This window comes from Athene noctua, chromosome 2 (assembly GCF_965140245.1).
Source record: "Athene noctua chromosome 2, bAthNoc1.hap1.1, whole genome shotgun sequence".
Classification (NCBI taxonomy): Eukaryota; Metazoa; Chordata; class Aves; order Strigiformes; family Strigidae; genus Athene; species Athene noctua.
The window spans coordinates 67,604,221-67,625,740 of NC_134038.1; the positions used below are offsets into that span (position 1 = coordinate 67,604,221).

At 36.2% G+C, this 21,520-nt stretch overlaps 1 protein-coding gene across 1 annotated transcript in view; it reads left to right on the plus strand.

Annotated features, from left to right (window-relative positions):
* The window catches only part of LOC141956926 (dynein axonemal heavy chain 5-like), a 169,947-nt gene that overhangs the window by 46,735 nt on the left and 101,692 nt on the right, over positions 1-21,520 (plus strand). Inside the window, exons 31-41 of the mRNA XM_074897797.1 lie at positions 1,026-1,188; positions 4,590-4,701; positions 5,000-5,128; positions 6,466-6,665; positions 6,770-6,923; positions 9,321-9,587; positions 9,792-9,920; positions 10,311-10,526; positions 12,138-12,284; positions 13,841-14,013; positions 16,527-16,705. Coding sequence (XP_074753898.1) covers positions 1,026-1,188; positions 4,590-4,701; positions 5,000-5,128; positions 6,466-6,665; positions 6,770-6,923; positions 9,321-9,587; positions 9,792-9,920; positions 10,311-10,526; positions 12,138-12,284; positions 13,841-14,013; positions 16,527-16,705 — 1,869 coding nt within the window. The remainder of the gene's footprint in view (positions 1-1,025; positions 1,189-4,589; positions 4,702-4,999; positions 5,129-6,465; positions 6,666-6,769; positions 6,924-9,320; positions 9,588-9,791; positions 9,921-10,310; positions 10,527-12,137; positions 12,285-13,840; positions 14,014-16,526; positions 16,706-21,520) is intronic.

Consider the following 21,520-nt stretch of genomic DNA (forward strand, 5'->3'; position numbering starts at 1 on the left):
TAGGCTATTAAATTTTTCTTCTGGGTCTTGCTAAATGCATTCAGTGCTAGATTCATTGGAGAAAAAATCCTTGCAGTAAATATTTACTGTTTTTCCTATGAAAAGCAGCTGTGTGAAACTGGCTCTCAGTCTGCACATACATAAATATCAGGTGGAAAAATATTGCACTGTTCCATGTATCTCAGGGTCCAGCTGCTTAGCTCTCTTGCTTTTTTTGTTCAGAGCTAAGCACATGTCCTGTCTGTATTACTCCATGTCTAAATTTGGGGAACATGTTGCTGATGTACTCAAGTTGTCTCTGCTCCAGATGTATAATGAATTCCCTTGGGCTGTGCAACTGATCTATAATATCCTTATGGCTCCTAGTCAGACACACTTCAAGTCTGGAAGAGCATGGTATGAATTAAAGTTACAACAGAATGTATGATAAACAATTTAATTTTTACATACTAAACTCAGCGTATTTTCCTGTCCGAAGACATACACAATAATCACAATATATTTAATTAGGAATTCCCAAATATATGGGAAACTAAGCAAAACATTTCAGTTAATGAGGTCGTTTTAAATACTTTTATTGTGTAACATATTCTATATTTTTATTTTGAAAGCACATCCCCCATCCCCATCCTCTGCCTCTTATGTAAATAGCATAAATTGAGATGGGGGCTATTTTAGTTCTTGTATGAAAGTACAGTACATTCCTTTGTCATTTCAGCTACTTTTTCAACATTATCTTCCTCACAGGTAGGTGCAGCACCTCCCTTATAAGATTACATGTAGTGATATAGAAGAATATTTATAAAAACCTCAGCAATCTATACAATTAGTGTACATCAAAATCTGATGTTCTTATGTAATGTAACTGGAAAAGTTTGTCTTACTAGACAATAGCTAAAAGACCGTAAGTCTGATTTCAGACATTTATTAAATACTAGTTTTAGAAATACATGGATTTTTGTGTTCATGAATATAGCTGTACCTAATTAACATACATAAAATTCTTCTTTTAAAATTTGAAACAGAGTATCCTGAACTGCACAAAATTAAACGTGAGCTTTCATTGCTTCAGAAACTTTACAGTCTTTATAATTCAGTTACTTCTAATATTGATGGATACAATGAAATACTTTGGAATGATTTAAATATTGAAAAAATTAACAACGAACTTCTGGATTTTCAAAACAGGTAAGTTATTATTTGTTGAAATGCATAATTTTTTTTTTATTTCTCGGCTTTCTGTGTTAATTATCTTGTGAAAATTGCCCTGAGGAACAAAAATCTGTTGGTTTATTTCAAACTCCGGCTTGCTCAAGTGCTCAGCACAGCTGCGCAAGTTGAAGACTGTGGTGCAATATGCAGCTAGCGTGACCTTACTTAGTTTGGCATGTGAGTCACTGTAGCCTTGTTGGGGTATACTGGCAAGGTAGGTTGTTGCTTATTTAATGAATAATGTGCATAAACTTGTGTCAAGCGGGTTGTAAGTATAAATAACCTTCATAGCTCATCTTCACATATTATCTTCTCTGTGATGTTAGCCAAAATTTTGATGTTACTGTCTGTTTCTGTGCATTTGTACAGATAGAAATTGTTGTTTCGAAAAGGTGGGTAGCCACACTAAACTTTGAGTGGTTGGTTATGACGTTTGAGAGGAAGAATGTTTTCCACCTTACATGCAAAATAACTATTAGGTGAAACCATGCTTTGTTGAAATCAGAGGGATTCTTCTACTATGTTGGTAATGACGCAGCTTTGGTTTCTCAGCAGCCATGGCTGGATCTGCAAGGCTTCCCTGACCCAGCTTGTTACTTCTCACAGCGGCAGGGGCTCATGAACCAATAGGATCTGGGTTGTTTCCCCTTTGCCAGCTTGCTTTGAATTCTGATTCCTGGCAATGGAGTATGGGCAGAATTGATAGAAAAGGGGAATTTTGTTACATGCAAAAGTGGACGGTCTGTATGCAGGTCTTAAGTACGCTGTGCGTCCATTCCTTTACAGTAGTTATCTGTACCAGTCTGTGTTTTACTCTCAATGGGAATTACAGAATATGAATAAGAACAAAATTACATGCAAAAGTTTGAAAATAAATGTGCAATATTTTTGTCCGTGCATATCTATTGGAAAAAAAGATGTCAACTGTCTCTCTATTTTCTTTCTTCTTTTATTATTTTTATACAAGCATTTTGTTCACCTCTTTACACAGTGGCTCTGATCACTTTGTCAGTGAGTCTGTCAAGACAAGTTCATACTCAGTGTAAAGAACTTTCTCTTCTGCACAGCTGCTCTTCTGGAACAGCTAGTGTATGTGACTCTTTGCTTCAGCAGTAGTTCTGAGCAGTGTTTGATTTTGGATTCTGCGATGTGGCCTGAGATAGACTTCACTTACATTTTGGTATTATTCAAGAGACTGAGATCAAATCTGTGTTTTTCATCTCATCCCCGATCTTTGAAAAGCACAGGAGAAGTTATTTGTGCTCAGGTTTTTTAGTCATATGGTATTTCGACTGTGTCACCATTTTAGCAGGGTCCATTCTGTACACACTGAAGGAGTGGGGTGGAGATTTTCTTCTTTTTCCGGAAAAAATGAGCTAACTGTCTTCTAGTCATCAATTTGAAAAAAACCCCTCATGTTTATTTTAATAATAATAGTAAAAATTAATATATGTGAAATATATATACTTTGCATTTAGACAATATCTATGAGTCTTGATCTCATTTCAGTAGAATTCTGGAATTTGCATCATAATTTTTATTTCTATTTTTAGAAATTTTCATTTCTATTTTTCTATAGTTAATTATATTTTACAGGTTGGTAGGACTTCATTCAGGCTTCCTTATGGAACTCTGAAGGAAGCCATTGTGTGGCAACAGTTTTGAAAGTTATGTTTCTCTTTTTACTTCACACGTGACCTTTTTTTTCCCTCTCAAGTGTTGAGCTATATTTGATGGTCACCTTGCACCAATAGGCAGTAAATATTTTTTTGTAATAGAAACATAACCCAGTACTATCCTTCATTTGACAGGCTTGCTAGCATTATTGCATCAAGTTATTCTATTTAAAGCTGGAGAAATTTAAACAGTGTACAGGAGAGTATCCACAAAAATAACTAAGATGATATGCTGAGTTATGAAAGGAGCAGGGATACTGGAGATGCAATTAGAGTTTTAGTGTAATTGTAAAGTTATGCATAGTTTTTTATTGTAATGTTCTTTTTTGCTACCCCTTTTAAAAATAGTAATATAATAGAAAACCTATATTCGTGAAAAGACGAATTGCAAAAATAACTGTAGGTGAAAATAAATCAGTTTAAAAGGAAATTAAAAGGATAAATATTTAGAGAAAGTGCATGTGGCAGAGAGCATTATGGAAGTCTATAAAAGCAACTAGAGAGAAATTTCCCTTTATGTTTTACTGTAATATAGTGTAAAAAGGATGTCCATTAAATTTAAGAAGGAAATTTAAACCTAATCAATGGAGTAGTTTTCTAACATAGTATGTAACTCATGGAACTTGCTGTTAGAAGATATTACTGAGACCAAGACAAAGAAAAAAGGTATCTGTATAAAAAAAACCCAATCAGATTTCATTATCAAGCTAAGAGATCATGTTTCCAATTGCAAGCCTAAGACAAAGTTTGTAAGAATGTTACTTGTGCCACAGCGTAGCAGTAGTTAGAAACTGCTTCTTAAAGCCTTATTGATACATAGCAGAGTATAATTTTCCATTCTGCAATGCTTTTCTCTAGCACATTTAATACTATCTATTGCTGGATTCAAGATGAAAGACTACAGTGGTTATTTTAGTGCCATGACAGTTTGCATATGTTCATCTACCTCTTACCAGCAAGCAGTGAAGAATTCACACATGCTCCAGCATTGTGTGACAGATCTGTCTGACTTTAAGCTGTGAAAAATGGAGAATTCATTTGAAGGAATTTTTCAGTACGGATTGGTTTTATGTGGCTTTTTGTTTCTGCCATTGAGCTGTAGGAGAACTGCTGTCAGTCTTTGACTGGTCCATGGCTTTGGCAGATGAAAACTGGCATGACTTCTTAGAAGCAAGTGGAACTGTGACAATTCACAGTGCAAGAGGTTCTTCATTTAAGATTTTTTTTTATCTTGAAATTGTGCATAAAAGAAGATTTTTCTTTAAATATCTTTCATAGAAACTAGGTATAAAACAGGAGTAGTTTGGTTGAAACAGAACTATTTTTCTGTTTGCAAGCAGGTCAGTTTTTGTTTAGAATATACTTTATTTTGCTTGAAAAAATATATGTTGTTTAATTCTTTACAGGATCGGTTGCATTTTCAAATTTTTAATAAAAAAATGACACTGAAAAAGCTTAAGTTCAGACATGGATTTGGACATGAAACCTCCTTTAATTCAAACCATTCTAGTGTGATTTTTACTGTCTTTAGCAGTGTTTCATGCCTGCAGTCAGCTGTATTATGTTGCCGGCTTTCAACTGGATTTTTATTTACAGTCTACTGGTGCACTGGTTGAAAAATAAGAATATATTGTACCATTAAATGGTGGGCTGTGCTTATTAAGAATAAAATATTTCTTCTTTTTTCTGCTTTTTTAAAAGAATCCGGAAGTTACCAAAAGCATTGAAGGAATGGCAAGCTTTTCAAGACCTGAAAAAAAAAATTGATGACTTCACGGAGAGCTGTCCTTTGCTTGAAATGATGGCAAACAAAGTATGTTCAGCATAATAATTTGAAGGCTATGTTGTATGATTATAAGATGCTTTCCATAATTCTTTTTTATAGATAAAAGCAGCTATATTTATGGCAAAATCTAGTTAGGCTTAGTTACAGAAAAGTAAAACGAAAGACTTCATAATGCGATTAGAAGAAATATTAGTGATTTCGGTGGAATAGAAATCAAGACTCTTCTATTTGTTTATCAGATGCAGTGCAAAAGTATGTGATCATTCTAGTCCTAAAACTAATACAATTTAAAAAAATCTTCCCTAATTCCTATGGACTTTTCTAGGCAATGATGTCGCGACACTGGAAAAGAATTGCACAGGTAACTGGACATCACTTTGATGTTGACTCTGAAAATTTCTCTTTGAAAAACATAATGGATGCCCCTTTGTTAAAATATAAAGAAGATATTGAGGTACATGTACTTTTCTGTTTGTTTCTAATGAATAACTTGTGATCTGGGGCTCTGTGCTTTTGAAATCCTGTTTCTAGTCAGCTTTGTAACATTAAAAAATTTGGCTTTAGTAGGAGAATTCTTTTGAAGAATGGAGTTTGGTAGCTGGTATTAGTAGTGATGGTTAGTTTATTTCCTTTCTATTCTGGAAAAGGATTAAATGGATAGATGGTATTACACTAATCCTTCCATAGAAGGAATTCTGTTGTTTTAAGAGTAGTGTGATTCTGTCATGCTTCTGGTTTAGGGTCTGCCTACTTATAATTTTTTTCTTCCTTCTAAAAGTCTTACCAGAGGGAAAAAATAGTTGATGTAAGTATGATCCTGTTAAGTGTTCAAAATCCTTGAAACACAGTAGAAGTGGAGGATTAAAGGAGAACAAGGTTCTTTTGTGTTTCAGAAGTGACTCTTTACAAGAGCGCAGAGAGATGAGAAGGCTTATGTAATGTGCACAAGCTACAAAGCTATTGCTGTCTCCATTTTAGGGACAGTAGTTATCTAGCAAGTACATTAGCTTTATGCTCATTACCTTTTGCAAGAACAAAGTATAGCTAAAAACAAAGAAGGAAAACCCCAACAGTTTCTAACTTCAGTTCCGTTGTTACTTACCTTAATCTGTGGTCTCTCTTGAGTAGTGACCTGATTTGTCTTCTTCCACAAAGGAACACTTCTAAGGCAAAAACATGAATCAAACCTCTGCTGTACCAAATTTTCAGACAAGAATTTAATCCATGTGAAAGGTTCAGAGTTACAGCCTTACACTCAAAGAAATACTTTAAGCCTATGATAGAATCCAATATACTCCTGAACCTGGATTTGGGGTCCAATCTGAGTAGTGGCTCCTTTTCTCCCGGATGCAGTGACCAATTTTATGACGGTCTTGTCCTCACTGTCTTCAAGAAGTAGCAGGCAGTCATGTTGTCCACGTATGCTCTATTCTTGGACTGTTTATTGGTTTTGATTGGTAATGTGTATTTTCCTTAAACCCCTCAGTAGGTATATTTGACTTCAAGTTTTAATACGTACAGAGAGGCAAATTTTGCCTGCAGATTCACCAAGTCAGTGAATTTTCAAAAGTTTAAGGTGCTAGTAGTAGTGAAGACAGAGTATAGTCCATAAAATATTCCAGTTACCAGTAATAGTATAATATAATAATTTTTAAGCTGTTTCAATGTATATTTTCATTAGTTAGAATTTGCGCTGAAATCTGGATCTAGCCAATGAATTTTAATTGTCTTTAGAAGGGTGCATTATATGAGCCTTGGAGGAATGTAATTTACTAGTTTTGCTTTACACAGGATATCTGCATCAGTGCTGTTAAAGAAAAGGACATTGAAGCAAAATTGAAACATGTCATCAGTGAATGGAGTACTCATGCTTTCAGTTTTGGACAATTCAAAACTCGAGGAGAGCTACTCCTGAAAGGATCAGATATACTGGAGAAAATAGCCTTGGTGGAAGACAGCCTCATGATATTGGGGTCACTCATGAGCAACAGGTACAAAACTTAATAAATAAATGCACATATTGTGTAAATGTAATCAAACCCCAAAGTAACTATGATAATTAGGTTCTTTTCCCTTTAAACTCATGTTCCTACAGGTATAATGCACCATTTAAGTCCACTATACAACAGTGGGTTCAGAAGTTGACCAATACTGCAGAGATAATTGAAAACTGGATGACTGTGCAAAACCTCTGGATTTACCTTGAAGCTGTGTTTGTTGGTGGAGATATTGCGAAACAACTACCTCAGGTATGTTGATTTATGATAACAGTATGTTAATGACAATATGTTGTACCAAGAGATTAACCACATCACAGAGTTTACTCACCAATGCCTATAATGTATATAAGTTTTGTGGGCTGGGCATAGGCAGTTCAGAAGCAGCTTTGCCAATCTGAGATCTGTCTGGTTGGATTGCTTAGAACTTGGTCAAACCAACAGGAACAGGATTGTTTGTAATTCAGGCTCAAATGTTCCTGTCAGTCTGCAATATTAGTGAATCAGGGCTCAGAACTACTTAATGGTACAAAACTGACTTATCACTTTTGCCGTATATGCAAACTTCCCTTTCTTCCCGTGCGTAAATGTTTATAGGCTCTAAGTTATGTAATAGTAGAATGTCAGATTTTCTGTATTAATTCTGTACTCGCTATGTCATATAATATAATATTGTCCCACAGAGAGATGCTGCAAGCCTTGGGCAGCTGCATGCGTGCTAATCTGTGTAAACTATTACAGCTTCTTCAAAAGGCAATTATGGCCTTCCATGATAGCAGCTGCAAAAGAGTTAAGGAATGATCTGACTTCTTGCAGGAGACAAATGCCAGAATAAGTCATCCTCTCTGTTATGTATCCTAATGAGAGGCTTTCCTATAGTTCTAACACACCACAGTTTAGTAGCACTAGATCAACCAGTGCTTGTAACTTAACAAAACCATGATTACTGGGAAATTATTAAACATGAATTTATTTCAGGCCACATCTTTTATAATTAAAGGCTTACAATTTCCAAAACTAACACTAATCTTTGTAAATTGAGGAAAGCTTTCTTAACTGTTATCTAAGATAACAATACTTTTTTTTTTTTTTTTTTTTTTAGTTTATGAGATATTTTCGTATTGCTAATGCTTATCAGAAAATCAATACCCAGTTTTTGCAGATGAATAAATGCTGCAGCACAGCTGAGGCATTTGATAGCTGCTAAAACTAGTTTTTTACAAGTATGAACCAGTATTCTGGTAAAAAACAAATGTGGTAACTATCTTTAAAGGAGGAGGAGAAGGAACAGCTTGGTGGAGGAGTAATGATATATGAGTGGGCTTAATTGCAATTCCTGGATGAATACTTCAACAAAAGTCTGTAAGCATCTGGAAGTTAATAAGGATATGAGTAACAGTCAGTGTGCATTTGTTAGGAGCAAAACCTGTCAAACAAATTTAATTTATTTTTAGGGTGGGCAACAAGCTTTGTGGATAGAGGAAACCCAGTAGTTGCTATGTATCTTGATAGGCTTTTGGCATTGTCTCTCACAGTACTATCAGAAAATGAGTTTTAGATTGCTGGTGTGTAAAATACAGGCAAAAAAGTGGAATACATAAACAGCAATAGCCAATCACTAGAATATTGTACCTGGTTTGGGCCAAAAAAACCACACAGATAAATTTGAGAGAGTGTAGACGAGGGTGATAAGAGTGAGGAACTATCCAGGAAGGATGATACACAAGAAAACATTCAACAAACTAGGCTTGTTTGACTTGAAGGAGAGGAAAAACTGAAGAGAATAAGTGGTCAGTTTAAAAAAAGTAAGGATTGCTCTCAACAGGAAGAAAACAATGTGGTCTCTTTATCTATGGATATGATGAGAAGTAATTGCTGCACACACAAGAAACATTAAGCTTATATATTAAAACAGTCACCAGAGCAAAGATTGCCTGGAGAGGCTTTTGAATCTCAAGCACTGAACATCTATAAACACAAGACAATGTTTTTCAACAGTGGCATGGGTATGATCCTGTCTTGTGACAGGCAAATGGCTTTGGATGGTCTACTGAGATATCTTTTAGCTCTCAGATAATTTATGATCTCATTAACATTTCATTTGTTGTAGGTGAAGAAAGAGTTTTAAAAGTCAGTATACCCAGTATAGAAAAATATTTACTCTCCAGTTCCCAGTATTTGAGAATTCACTTACAATATTTTATCTTCACCTACAAGTGCGGCAGCTTCAGATCATTTATACTGGTTTTATCTGTCAAATATTACTACTAACAGCTTACTCATCATAACATGTGGAGCAGCCATTGCATGACATTGTGTTGCTATTAGGAAGACTGTCATTTCTGAGAAGGCTGCTGTTTGAGTTTTCTGGTGTGTGTTGGAATACTTTTATATGGACAATTTTCATGTCCAGCATGAAGTAGACATTTCTACAGCTGTCTTATTGGACTCTTTCTCTTGTAATTTGAACTCTGGTCACTATAAGCAGTGATCATCATAAGCATACCTATAAATATTCATACATGGTCCTGCAAAGAAGACTTGAACAGCAAGGGAAATATTAAACTGTTACCTTGTCTCATGGAATTCTTTAATTTTTAGAATTTTACAAGCATGAGGAAGAGCTAATGTGTTTTTCATGTACCCCAGGAAGCCAGAAGATTTCAGAACATTGATAAATCATGGCAGAGAATTATGCAGAGAGCCCATGAAACATCAAACATCGTGCAGTGCTGTGTTGGAGATGAGACTTTGGCACAGCTGTTACCACATTTGCTGGAACAATTGGAAATCTGTCAGAAATCACTGACTGGGTATTTGGAAAAAAAACGGTTAATTTTTCCAAGATTTTTTTTTGTATCTGACCCTGCTCTTCTGGAAATTCTTGGTCAAGCATCTGATTCCCACACTATTCAGGTACGAGTAATAGGCAGTAATGTTCTTATGGTCAATATTAGCAAGTGAGGTCCATGGGTGATTTCCTCAATTAGTTGAGAGAACTTCTTTCACTTATGGAAAGAAATATAGAATCTTCTAATACAGGATTTAAAAGCAAAGTAAGAATGCCATATCCGATCATTTATGGAGCTTTATTTTTTTTTTTTTCTGATTCTTTTGTAGGCACATTTATTAAGTTTGTTTGACAATGTTAACAGAGTGGGATTTCATGAAAAAAACTACGACCAGATTTTATTGTTTGAGTCTCAAGAAGGAGAACAGGTCAATATTACTGACCCAGTTTTAGCTCAGGTAATAGAAGTATATATTGCATTTTTTTGATAACTTGATTTAAAGTAGATTTATGTTTTAGAGACTGACAGAATCATATCATGCCATTATTTGACTAGCTGAATTAAAACCTTCCAAAGTGAACAGCAAGAGCAACAGACAGAAAGTACAGGACATTTGTGTCATTCTGTAACAATTTACCTGTTTTTTCAGCAGTGCTGATGTGAAGTGTCAAATCCATCACATATCTCTAGAAGGGCAGTGGAGCAGAAGGATGAGAGGAATCTTTTAGAGAATAACAAAGAGGGAAATGGGAGTGTGAAGAACTGGGAAACAAGTCTCATGGGGCCTTTTCTCCTTGTGAATTATTCATAAACTAATTCTTTAAAAGTACTTTCTTGTTTATTTCAGGGCAATGTGGAATTCTGGTTAGGTCAGCTGCTGAATGGGATTAGGAAAACAATCCACACCATCATTAGACAGGCATCAATGGCCATTAACGATTCAGGATTTAAGCTGTATGACTTTCAGGCAATGTTTCCTGCACAAATAGGACTTCTGGGAATTCAAATGATCTGGACCAGAGATGCAGAGAATGCACTGAACAGTACCAAAACAGACAAAAAGGTAGTATTTAATGAATCTTTGGGGATTAATTAAAAGCATTGTTTGGAACAGTGCATATTGTGACAAGTTCAAAGTATCATGCAGGAAAAAAGCACAAAATACTAGTTAAGGAACCATAATAACAAATAAACTAACAGGAAAACAGAATTATACAAAATGTGTTAAGAGGTCACACTTCCTCATCATCCACCAGCATGTGCTTTAGAATTGTTCCTAATCCTGTGGTTTTCTCCATTGTTCTGTCAGTGCAGCCACCTCAGGAAGGGGCACTTTCTCAGTTTGGGAATATCAGGTATACTATCCTATTGCCTTCCCAAAATCAAATTTGGAAAGAAATAAGAGTCCCAAAATTTGGTTAAATAACTGTGCTTCATGGGCATTGGTCTGCTGTAACAGAGTGTGTTACATTCTTCAGCTGATGAGCAATTTTTTGGGGGGAAAGAACAGAAGCCATTTGAGCAATTGCTGTTTTAATCTCAAACACATAGAGAAAATACTGTTAACACCAAGGTGTTATTACTAACACTGAATCTATGAAGGAGAAAGGAGAGAATGTGAACTAAAGTGTTGCAAATTACCATTAATCAAGAATATACAGTGAGATTGGACTAAGAACTAATAACACCATCCTACTATAAAAGTAAATGCAGGGGAATAGTACCATGCTGTACTTCAATACTGAATGAAAAACAAAGACTCTAGACTATGGAGAAGATCACTTAGCACTATTTTTTCTACATCGTACGAAGTTTAAAAAGGGCATAGACCTGCTTTTAGTCCACCCCAGTTCATACACTAACTAGATGCAAAGACTCTTTTGCATTAACTAGAAAACAACTTTCATTTTTTTGGGATGAACTGTGTATTTGGGGGCGGGGAAGTTGTTCAGTTCTCCATTAGTTTTGTAGTGTTTTTAGCATTTTCTTCTCAGCAAACTGTGAATTTTAAGCTTTGCATATATTTACAGAAAGCTAGTATGATTTTTCTCTCGTGCATTTGGAACAGGAGCTGCCCTTTCTGAAACCTCAGTGCTTTATAGTTTGTTGTGAACCATCACTGACAGAGGCTGATGCTGTTTACATAAGTTGGTATTGTATAGTCAGTATTGCATTTTGCAGAATTTTGTAACAGAATCCGGTGCCACAAAAGAAATTATTATTTTAGTATTGGCATCTAAATTTATACTACATTTTCCTCCTCCTCTGGTTACAGGATGTGATAGGTCTCCAGGTTCTGTTCACCTCAGAGAGTAAATACTGCTTGTGCTGGTGTGCAATACCCAAAACCAGAGACTGATGGTTCTGAAAATATGCAGAGTTGCAATCAGATGAAGATGTAACGTGTAGAAGGAGCAACAGTCTTGGAATAAATTCTGATGATATGACCTGTTTACCTAGATATAACCTTACTGTATTCTGTTGGGCTAGGAATGCATTCATGGAGTGCAGTCTGCAAATCCAAATTTAGCATTCCAAACCTAATAAATACAAAGCAGATCACCAATGTCATGGGTCCGTGTGTTTGCAGGTGTTTTTTTAAATTTTTTATTCTAAATATTGGAAGAACAAATGATGTTTTTATTAATATGGCTGTTCTCGCTATGTGGAAAAGGTAATGCACACAACAAACCAGAAGTTTTTGGAACTTTTAAATGATTTGATTGACATGACAACACACAATCTGACAAGAATGGAGCGCACAAAATATGAAACTTTAATCACCATTCATGTGCATCAGAAGGACATCTTTGATGATTTGGTAAGTTTTTGAAAACCTTTAAGGGACCTTCTGTAATGAAAAAATTATAAACAAATCTTATGATCTATTCTCTTTCAGTAGCTCTGACATTAGTGCCGTGATAGAGCATATCACATTTAGTTTAATTTCATATAGATGTCATGCAGAGAAAGGGGTGAGTTATATATAGGTATGTTCATAGGTTCAGACTTCAGTTTTTAAAATGGTTGTTGTGACATCCATCAAGCACAAATTCACTGGGAGCCAAAGAGTTTAACTTTTAAAGTTCAACTATTCTCTCAAATTGAAAATCTAATACATTATTTAATTGAAATGTATATGGAAAAAAGTCCCTTTAGAATTGCTATCATGTGATTTCCAGCCTAGTTTATGTGTTGATTTAAGGTAGCAGTTATTCAAAGGTTAAAGCAGTGAGGCTCCATATATTTGAAAAGGGTAGCAACAGTAACCAGTTTTTTTATAATTGAGTTGCATCAGGCTTTCTTTAGATAAGAATGCTACATATGAAAATGTAATTATAAAAATGTAAGTAAAATAACTTTCAAAAAGCTTGCATCATGCAAAGATCAATAATTCAATACTGCATTGTTTAATTTATACATTTATGTTAGAAAGATAAAAATTAAGTGCACATGTAAAGAAAAATAGAAAATCATAATGAAAAATACTGAAAGTTAGAAAGAAAACTGTCAGCTTCTAAGATAGGTATGATTTTATCCTTGACCTGTAATTTTAGATTTATTTTTATAATTATTTTCTAAATTTGACATTTCATCATCAGTTAATTTAATGTCATAATAAAATTTAATCACAGAAAATGTGTTAAATTTAAAGGGTCTGTATGTGAAAAAAAAAATCAGGGGCAAGTCCAAAACTGGGAAAAGGATTCTTAATCGGTACATGTAATATTATCCTTTTCTCTCAAAATGTTCTATTCCCTTCGAAACACGTCCCTTTGTGATTGAAAGTAGAGGGAAGAGGCTGAGAATCCAGAATCTCCTCTTCACCTTAAACCATGTCTGCAAGGCCGATAACCAGGACTTCATATTTCATATGAGGCCAGTGGTTTTGTGATCAAGTATCAAAAATAATGAATAAAGATCTATTAATTTGCTAATATGCCACAAATCTAAATATGTGTGTGGCAAGTTCATACTGAGAAATACAGCCCAAATAAACACATAGACATGCATATGACATATTCAAACATTGTTCATGATTTAGTATTTCTGTGAATAATGGCACAAGATACCATGCTGTGTAAACTGTAGTGTTACTTAGTGTTTTCCATCACTGTTCTTCAATATCTCTGTAAAACACAATTCATAACCTCTGTACACAATTCAGAGGAAAATCAAAGTGATCTAAAGTGTCAGAGTATGCAATAAACAGGTTTGAGTAGATAATTCTGGATATCTTTACTCCTGACAAATTCTGCGCTTGTTCTTCCAGCTCTTGAATTTATGCATAGTGGACTTTTTTTTCTGTACATAATTTAAGATTAATTTGTTATGCTGTTTCATTTCTGTATTAAGCATTTTTCTTTTCCATTATAGGTCCGTATGAATATTAAATCTCCGTCTGATTTTGAATGGCAAAAACAGTCTCGATTTTATTTTCTTGAAGACTTGGATAAATGCATTATCCAAATCACTGATGTAGAGTTCACCTACTGCAATGAATACTTAGGGTGTACAGACAGGCTTGTTATAACTCCCTTAACTGACAGGTACTTATAAAAAGAATGCAGTCCATGGTACTGGAGCTAAAACTTAATTCCTTTAAACCAGAATTCTCTGGTTTCACTATAATGCTGCAATATCGCTGGTAAACAGCAGAGGCCAGTGCTTATATATTCAGCTAGTGAAAGCAGACATCCCTAGGGAGGGGTCTTGAATTCTGAGTGTTTGCTTGAGCTATATGTGCTGTGGTAGGCATTGAAAAACTTACTTGTGCTCTCGATAAATATACCTGAACGCCATACACTTCACCAGCCTAAACAGAGTGGATCTAAAAAACAATATATTGCTTCTTTCAATAACCTAGCAGTTGCATGAGAATTTGGGATTACGGCAAGTGCTGTATTTGAAGTCACCCTAGAGGAAAAAGAAGTAAATCAGGACATAGCATTGAATAACTAGTGTCAATATGATTTTAAGCAAGGCCTATGGAGAATTACAGGACTACAAACATGAAAAAGCTCTGAGGGCAAAACAAGGAGAACTTTTTATTGCTGGAGTGTTAGATATACAGCACAGCACAAACTCCATTAGATACGAATTTTCCTGAAGTACTTGGTAGTGCTTCAGCTAGGCAAGAGGCAGATGTATTTGCTATGCCAGAACTTGTTCAATCATTTGTTGTGTGAAGAATGACTCCAGGCCATTGAATTAGTGTTGGAATTGTCTTTGCACTCTCTGTGCTGCTAGATTTTATTTACTAGTGAAATTTCAGACTTTTGCCAATTTCTGAACCAAATTATGCCCAATGAGCTAGTTAAGAGCCAAAACCCTATGTTTGGATACTTGGCTTTTAATATGTAACACACATCTTTCAAATTCTGTTATGTACTCTGCTATTCCTAGGCTAGATAAGAGATCTGTTTGCAGCAGTAAACATGCAGTTGATTAGTGGGTATGGCAGCACTACCATGCAGTCAATATTTTTGCCCACCAGAACGGACAGTATCAAGAATATTGTCATTCAAAATTTGTTCACAGAATTAAAATGCAACCTAATTGGTTAGGGATTGATTCAAGGTGCTATGTCACACGAGACTGAAAACTGGCCCAGGGTGACATTATCAAAGAGGTATCTGGTTTTGGGAAAACCTAGAAAAGCCAAACAGAGCTGCAGGGATTGGTGGCTATCTCCTGTCATATATTGAGAGAGTATTTGAAGCAGAGATCTTTTCTAGTGTTGGCATGAGAAACTTATGTATCTAAGCAGTGTTGCATAAGAAGAGATTTTATTCCCCTTATGGGCTTTTTCAATTTTAATATTGCTATATGGACTTGTATGAGCTTCTGAGAATTTTCAGGTAATGATATCTTTGCTTTCCATTAATCAGCTTGGAGTCAAGTGCTGTTTGGCTAATGATTTTGTGTTCAGAAAGATTCTCAAAGCACATGATAAATACACACTGGCTGTTGTACATTACATTAAGATAATGGGACTGAAATTGAGTGCTCCTAAACATCATGTCAGACACAGACCATGCCATGGCAGATATAAAAAAATAAAATCTAAGTTCTGTTTAGGAATTGCACTATGTATACAGTTTGTCCTTACCTCATTTTCAGTAGCAGAATTGTTAGGAGTGTTAACTGAGTGCCTGTTAACTGATTACTGAATAATAAGGTGATAAAGCATTAGTACTGCTATTATATTAGAATGAGTACTGTATTATTTTATAGGAAGTAATACTAGCTGGTGTAATTTCGTTTTTTTCAGTGCCTGCTCTCTCTCTCCAGATATATCATAAAGCTAGTGAGTTTCACAGGGTTGAAATGGGCTTGCTGGAATTTTTGAGTGTTGTAGGTTAGAACAATAGTCTTTCTACACCCTTCAGTAGTCTCCACACCATCTGGGGAGGCTGAGACTTAAAACTGAGGATGTCAACCCAGGATGGAGGTTGAAGCAGAAGATGGTCCTAGGATTCATGGATCTCTCCTTTCTGCATTGCCCATTACAATCTTTCCTTTTGTCCATCCTCCTCCTGGAACTCAAAGACCTGTGACTGGCAGCATTGCTCTGGTTTGGCATGCTGGTAGGGAAGTGGCAAGAGTGAGAGCTGTTTCCAGTCTCTGTGCCTTCTTATTGGGCAGATCAGAGAGCTTATTTTGTGTGCTGTGGGGCAAAAGTAGGAGGATGGGAAAAATGCAGAAACCTAGTTTGTCTGGGTGCGCAGAATGACTCCATGGAGGGAGGGCATGTGAGTCATGTGAGAAAATCACAATGCTACAGTATTTTAGTATTCAGCATTTAGACTTGGCCTGTGCATTTCCTGGGCTGTTGCAGTCATTGCTGTGCTGGATTCATGCTTTTCTGCACGTGGAGCAAAGGCGGTACCACTCAGCTTCACAGTGTGCAAAAGGGGTGATGAGGACTTGCCACACAGAAGCACACCCTTTCCTGCCCCCTTCCCCAGCTCTGTATAATACAACTGCTGTGGTTACATTAATGGACTTCAAGTACTTATTAGTAGAAAAAGATTAATATAACTCTCTGTTCTGTCTTTAGGTGTTACATCACTTTGGCACAGGCCTTGGGCATGAGTATGGGTGGTGCACCAGCAGGACCTGCAGGGACAGGGAAAACAGAAACAACTAAAGACATGGGCAAATGCCTGGGAAAGTATGTTGTTGTTTTCAATTGTTCAGACCAAATGGACTACAGAGGACTTGGGCGTATCTATAAAGGTAAGAAATAATCTGTTTTGTTCATTTTAGAGTCATAAATTTTTGTCTCTTCACTAATGAGCTAGCAATGTTAAGGTGTTTTTTTCTCCGTTTCCTCTTATTTCCAAACACTTATCAACTTCTTCTGATATTTGATTACTTCTCTTTTTTCTTTCCTATTTTCTGCCTGCATGCTTCCCATTTTTTTTTTTTTTTTTAATATTCTTGGCATGTGTTTCCTATGTACCTCTTCTTTTCCTTTTCCCTTTTAAGCTCTCAGCTGATTTTCTTTATGCCTCTATCCCACCCATCACAAGGGGGGAGGATATTTATCCTCCCTTGTCATTCAAATACAAAGCTGAACAATGTTGTGCAAGGCAGAGTAACATGCAAAGTGGTGCAGTGTCTTACTTCAGACTCTAGAAGAACAGGGAGATAGTGGTCAAACTCTGTTAACTTTTCATGATAAGTGGAGTTTTGAAGTTTATTTTGCAAACAGTGACCAAGTGATCCAATATCTCTGGACTACATTATGTCTATTTTCTCATATATTGCTGCTATGGGTTAGATGGACTGGAGACTACAGAATGTCACCATTTTCTGTGAGTGATAGGCTCTTAAATCCAACACAAGGTATCATAAACATAATTTTCACTGTTGTGATATCACCTGAAGGTTAAAATATAACCTGGAGATCATTTCTAGTTTTAATAAAGAAGCCAGCAAAGCTGGCCAGGATTTTAATAAAAGTAACTTTTGTCTTTGACTTCTTATTTAAGAGTTTGAGAGTTTCCAATTAAGCTTTTCTAATAGAGACAGAAAACCTGAAAGGTATGCCAGGTTTGGATTAGGTGATTTTGTATTAATTGTGAAAAGATTTTGCATATTTTTCTCATCTCTTCTGTGGTCTTACCAGCTTTGTTTGTGGTTAAATTGGATCAAGACGACCAACAATACATATTGGGGAAGAACTAAGTTAAAAGCAGTACTAGTACTGCACTGGACTCCTTCCTCCTAATCCTTTTGTTCTTTTACATGTATTTTTAGGCCTCTAACTTGTTAAATTTCTTTAATGGCCATATCAAAAAGAAGGGAATAGGAAGAAGTAGAGCAGGGAAAGAAGGGGAAAAAAATTATTTAACCAATTTGACAAGTTTTTTCTAATCATGACTCAGAAGTTTTATATCAGTGCATTCTGCAGAATGCCATGCTTCTCACTAATCAAACACATTAGTCCATTTATAAGAATGTGAAAATAGATAGGAAAGAAACATTTCCATTCTTTCTTTCTTTGCCTCAGCCAGCCTCCATCCCCTATTCCTCTGAGCCATGAGTCATGACAGAAGAGAGACACGGAGCTTTGAAAAGGCACTGGTGTCTGTTAGCTTCTGTCTCTCTCTGAGGCATGCTCATGTCTGTTGCCTTCCCTCCCACTGAGGATTTTCCTAGTTGGAGATGCAGTAAGGGGCCAGCAAGATAGCTGGAGAAAACAGTCGAGGAGACACTGCTACAAAAGGAGAGGATGAAGTGCTTCCTGCTAGAGCAGCCCTATTATTTCCATACCAGGAATCTGAGGTGGTGTAGTAAATATTAAAGCAGTGAATGAAAGAACTAGTGACCATCCTTAGCTCTTGTGAGAGTTTAATCCCAGTCCTGAACTGATCCCATAAATAGTCACTCTTCTATAATAGCTAAAATTCTGCTAACGCCACAAGAATAAAAAGTTTGATCACAGTCTTCATGTAAAGCATTAGTCAGTCTCTTAGCTAGTCTTTTAGCTTTACCTTTAGCTTTGGTCTTTTTAGATGCATGCAGGTGTTCACTGCCTAGGAGCAGTAGCACCAGAAGACAGGTTTCATAGTATCCCATTAAATCACACTGGGATGTGGGTTAAACTTTTATAGAAGCTGATGACTTCTGTGCTGAATACACTGTTTTATTATAGTCCTTACCTGAGGTAAAGACTGTGTTTATAACCAAGGCCAGATATTCGCATATCAAGAGAGAAAATAGTTACCTAATTTCTATGGAAAGCTGCTCATTTATATAATATCAAACAAACTGAGGATAATTTCTAAGCTAGAAACTGAAGTAGCTGCATGTGAATACCTTCAGTCAAGGTCACAAGTTTCTCAAAGCACCTCATGTAATGCCCAGATCTTTGGGCCAACTTTTAGCTGCATGTCTTTTATCATGCATGCAGACTTTTAGTGTCTCAAGTTTATTTTACTCATTGGTAATAAACAGAAGAGGACTGGGACCAGCTTGCTGTGTGGCTAAACATGAATATGCTCATAACACCAAGGTGCAGTCATCTACTGGTCTCTGCTGTACCTGCAGTCATCTGTCCAGAGGGGGGATGTCAGCCTTTGGTTTTCCTTGGAGTGGGTTTGTCTTTCATCTCACCAAGCTCTTGTTTTTTGGTTTTTTTGGGGTTTTTTTTGTTTGTTTGTGGTTTTTTTTTCTTCTCTGCTTCTTCTGTGAGCATGTTTGTATCTCTTTATGTTACTGTCTTTTTTCCTGACTGCTTTGTATTACACTGTTTGTGACTTGTGTCAGTTCAGACATCTAGACTCTGTATCCTTGCTTTGTTTCTGCCTTCTTATCCTGAGTGCTTTGGTAACATCCTTTCTCATTTCACATTGAGGCAATAGTGATAACTGCAGCTTGTCACTGCCTTTTTTTTAGTAAAACTGAACACAATGAGCTCAGTTTTAGTGCTCAGCTTTCTTTGTTTTGTTTGTTTGTTTTTATAAGCTGACCATTTTCCATGTAGTATTGTCATCTATGCAACAAAAGCTAAGTAATACTGTGTAATGTGTCCTTGTTATCTGGTTGCCTCATATAATGGCATGCTGGTGTTCAATGTGAGTTAGAAAAGGTGCTTATAGAGCTCAACAGATTGCTGGTCAGACGACCATGATGCCTGTGACTGATTACCTCAGTCAATTTGCTAGTGGAATGGTGGCTTACTTCTCAGATAATTTGCCTGGGAATTAGATAATAGATCCAGCTGAATAGAGCCTGAATAGGGTGACTTTTTTTCCAGCATTCATCAGACTGTTATGTGTATGTGAAGAAATGTAAAATTTGTAAAATTCTCTTCTTATGTAAGTCATTGATGTTTGCATTTGTGAAGGGCACCAGTTGCTTTGGACTTATTTTCACAACCTGGAAGGGCCTGACTTGGAATCACAATTTTTATGTTGAAATGTCTCGAGATATCTGGTATTCCTTGAACAGTGGATATACTGAAGTTAGGGAAGGAAATAAGCTCTTTTTGGTTTAATAGTAGGAGCAAAGTGAGTTTAGAGAAAGATTCTTTAATGCCTATGAGATTTTTAATGGAAAAGAATAGTAGTTCTTCACAGATGTAAAAGCGTTGCATGCAGACTGATAAGAAAGTTCTCGTGAAACACACTACATATTTTAGTGAACACATTTGAGAAATTCTTCAGAATTCCTCATATCTGTGATAGGCTTTGTACTCCATTACCAATGCTTCCTCTTTCAAAATTTTCACTTCATCTGGTGCTGTGGGTTAAGTTATCGGGTACTAGCAGATTTAGCAGTGAGAACAAAAAGAAGGTGTGGAGTTAGTGTAGTCATGTCTGCTGCCATGTGTCCAGATTTTTTCTGTAAGAACAGTATTTGATCTTCAGAATAAAGAAATAGAAAAATATAATATATATAACATAACAATCTATTGTATACTATAAAATTATAATTTACAATTCTCCTGGTTGGCTCAGAGCTGAGGTTCTGCCTCCCTGTCTCTCTCCTCTTTTGTCTTCCTGTACAACTCCAGCTATTCACAGGCAGATGGTCTAGTCAAGATGTCCAAGGCCTGGACTTTCATCTTTGATAGTTTTGTTTTTGAAATTTGAACCAAAAAGTAGATACACATCTGAATTGGACCAGAGGTAACCCATGAAAGCACTGGGGAAGGAAATGAGAAGGAGAATTTTCAAGTTTTCTATTATATCAAATTCAGTGTTAAAATTGCCCAGGAATAGCAAATCAGGAGTACTTCATCACTGTTGGTGAAAAGTGTTGATGAATACTCTTTAGCAAACTTTTTGTCTGTGGTTGTCTGTAGATGAGTGCAAAAGTCGTGTTTGCTTTGGTTCTGTTTTATGTAGTCAGTCAAACAATTTCAATCTTATCTGAGGTACCTTTTTGTGATTTAATATTTAATGCAATATTTAATGTAAGACTTGATATTTATCTTAATTCAGAAGCTGAATAAACAAGTGTGGAGCTCTGTAAATTCTTTCAGGATCAATGAATACCTTGTAGCTTACTGCTTCTGGGCTGCACTTTGGCTAGACAGAGTTCTGTTTTAGTGAAATTTGCTTTGAATTATGTCACTATAGTTCTACCCCTCTGTAAAATTTTAGATGTGTCGTTTCAATACAAAAGAGAGTTTATAGCTGCTTTGTCAAGACTAATTACTTCACTGTCACACTATTTTAGCCAGACCTCCCCATGCAGAAGAGCACATAGGGTATTACCACCTGGCCCTTTGGGTCACCTGGCAGGACAGGGGTTGTCACAGTAGCCTGCAACATACTTTGTGTTTGTGGCCCTAGTACCTGCACTGGGGACTGTGGCCACAACATAGTGTTCAAGGGTCAGGCCACCCAGCTGTCTATATATCTATCATAGAGTCACTGACATGAAAGAGACATGGCACTTCATTGCAGAGATGCATTTTTAAGTCTTTCTGAGGGGGGTGTAGCTATGCTGTGTGGTTCTTGCATCACATGAGGACCAGGTCTGTAGGATATCTCTACTGATTGGGGTGGTTGTCACATTTCTTAGACATAGTTAAAG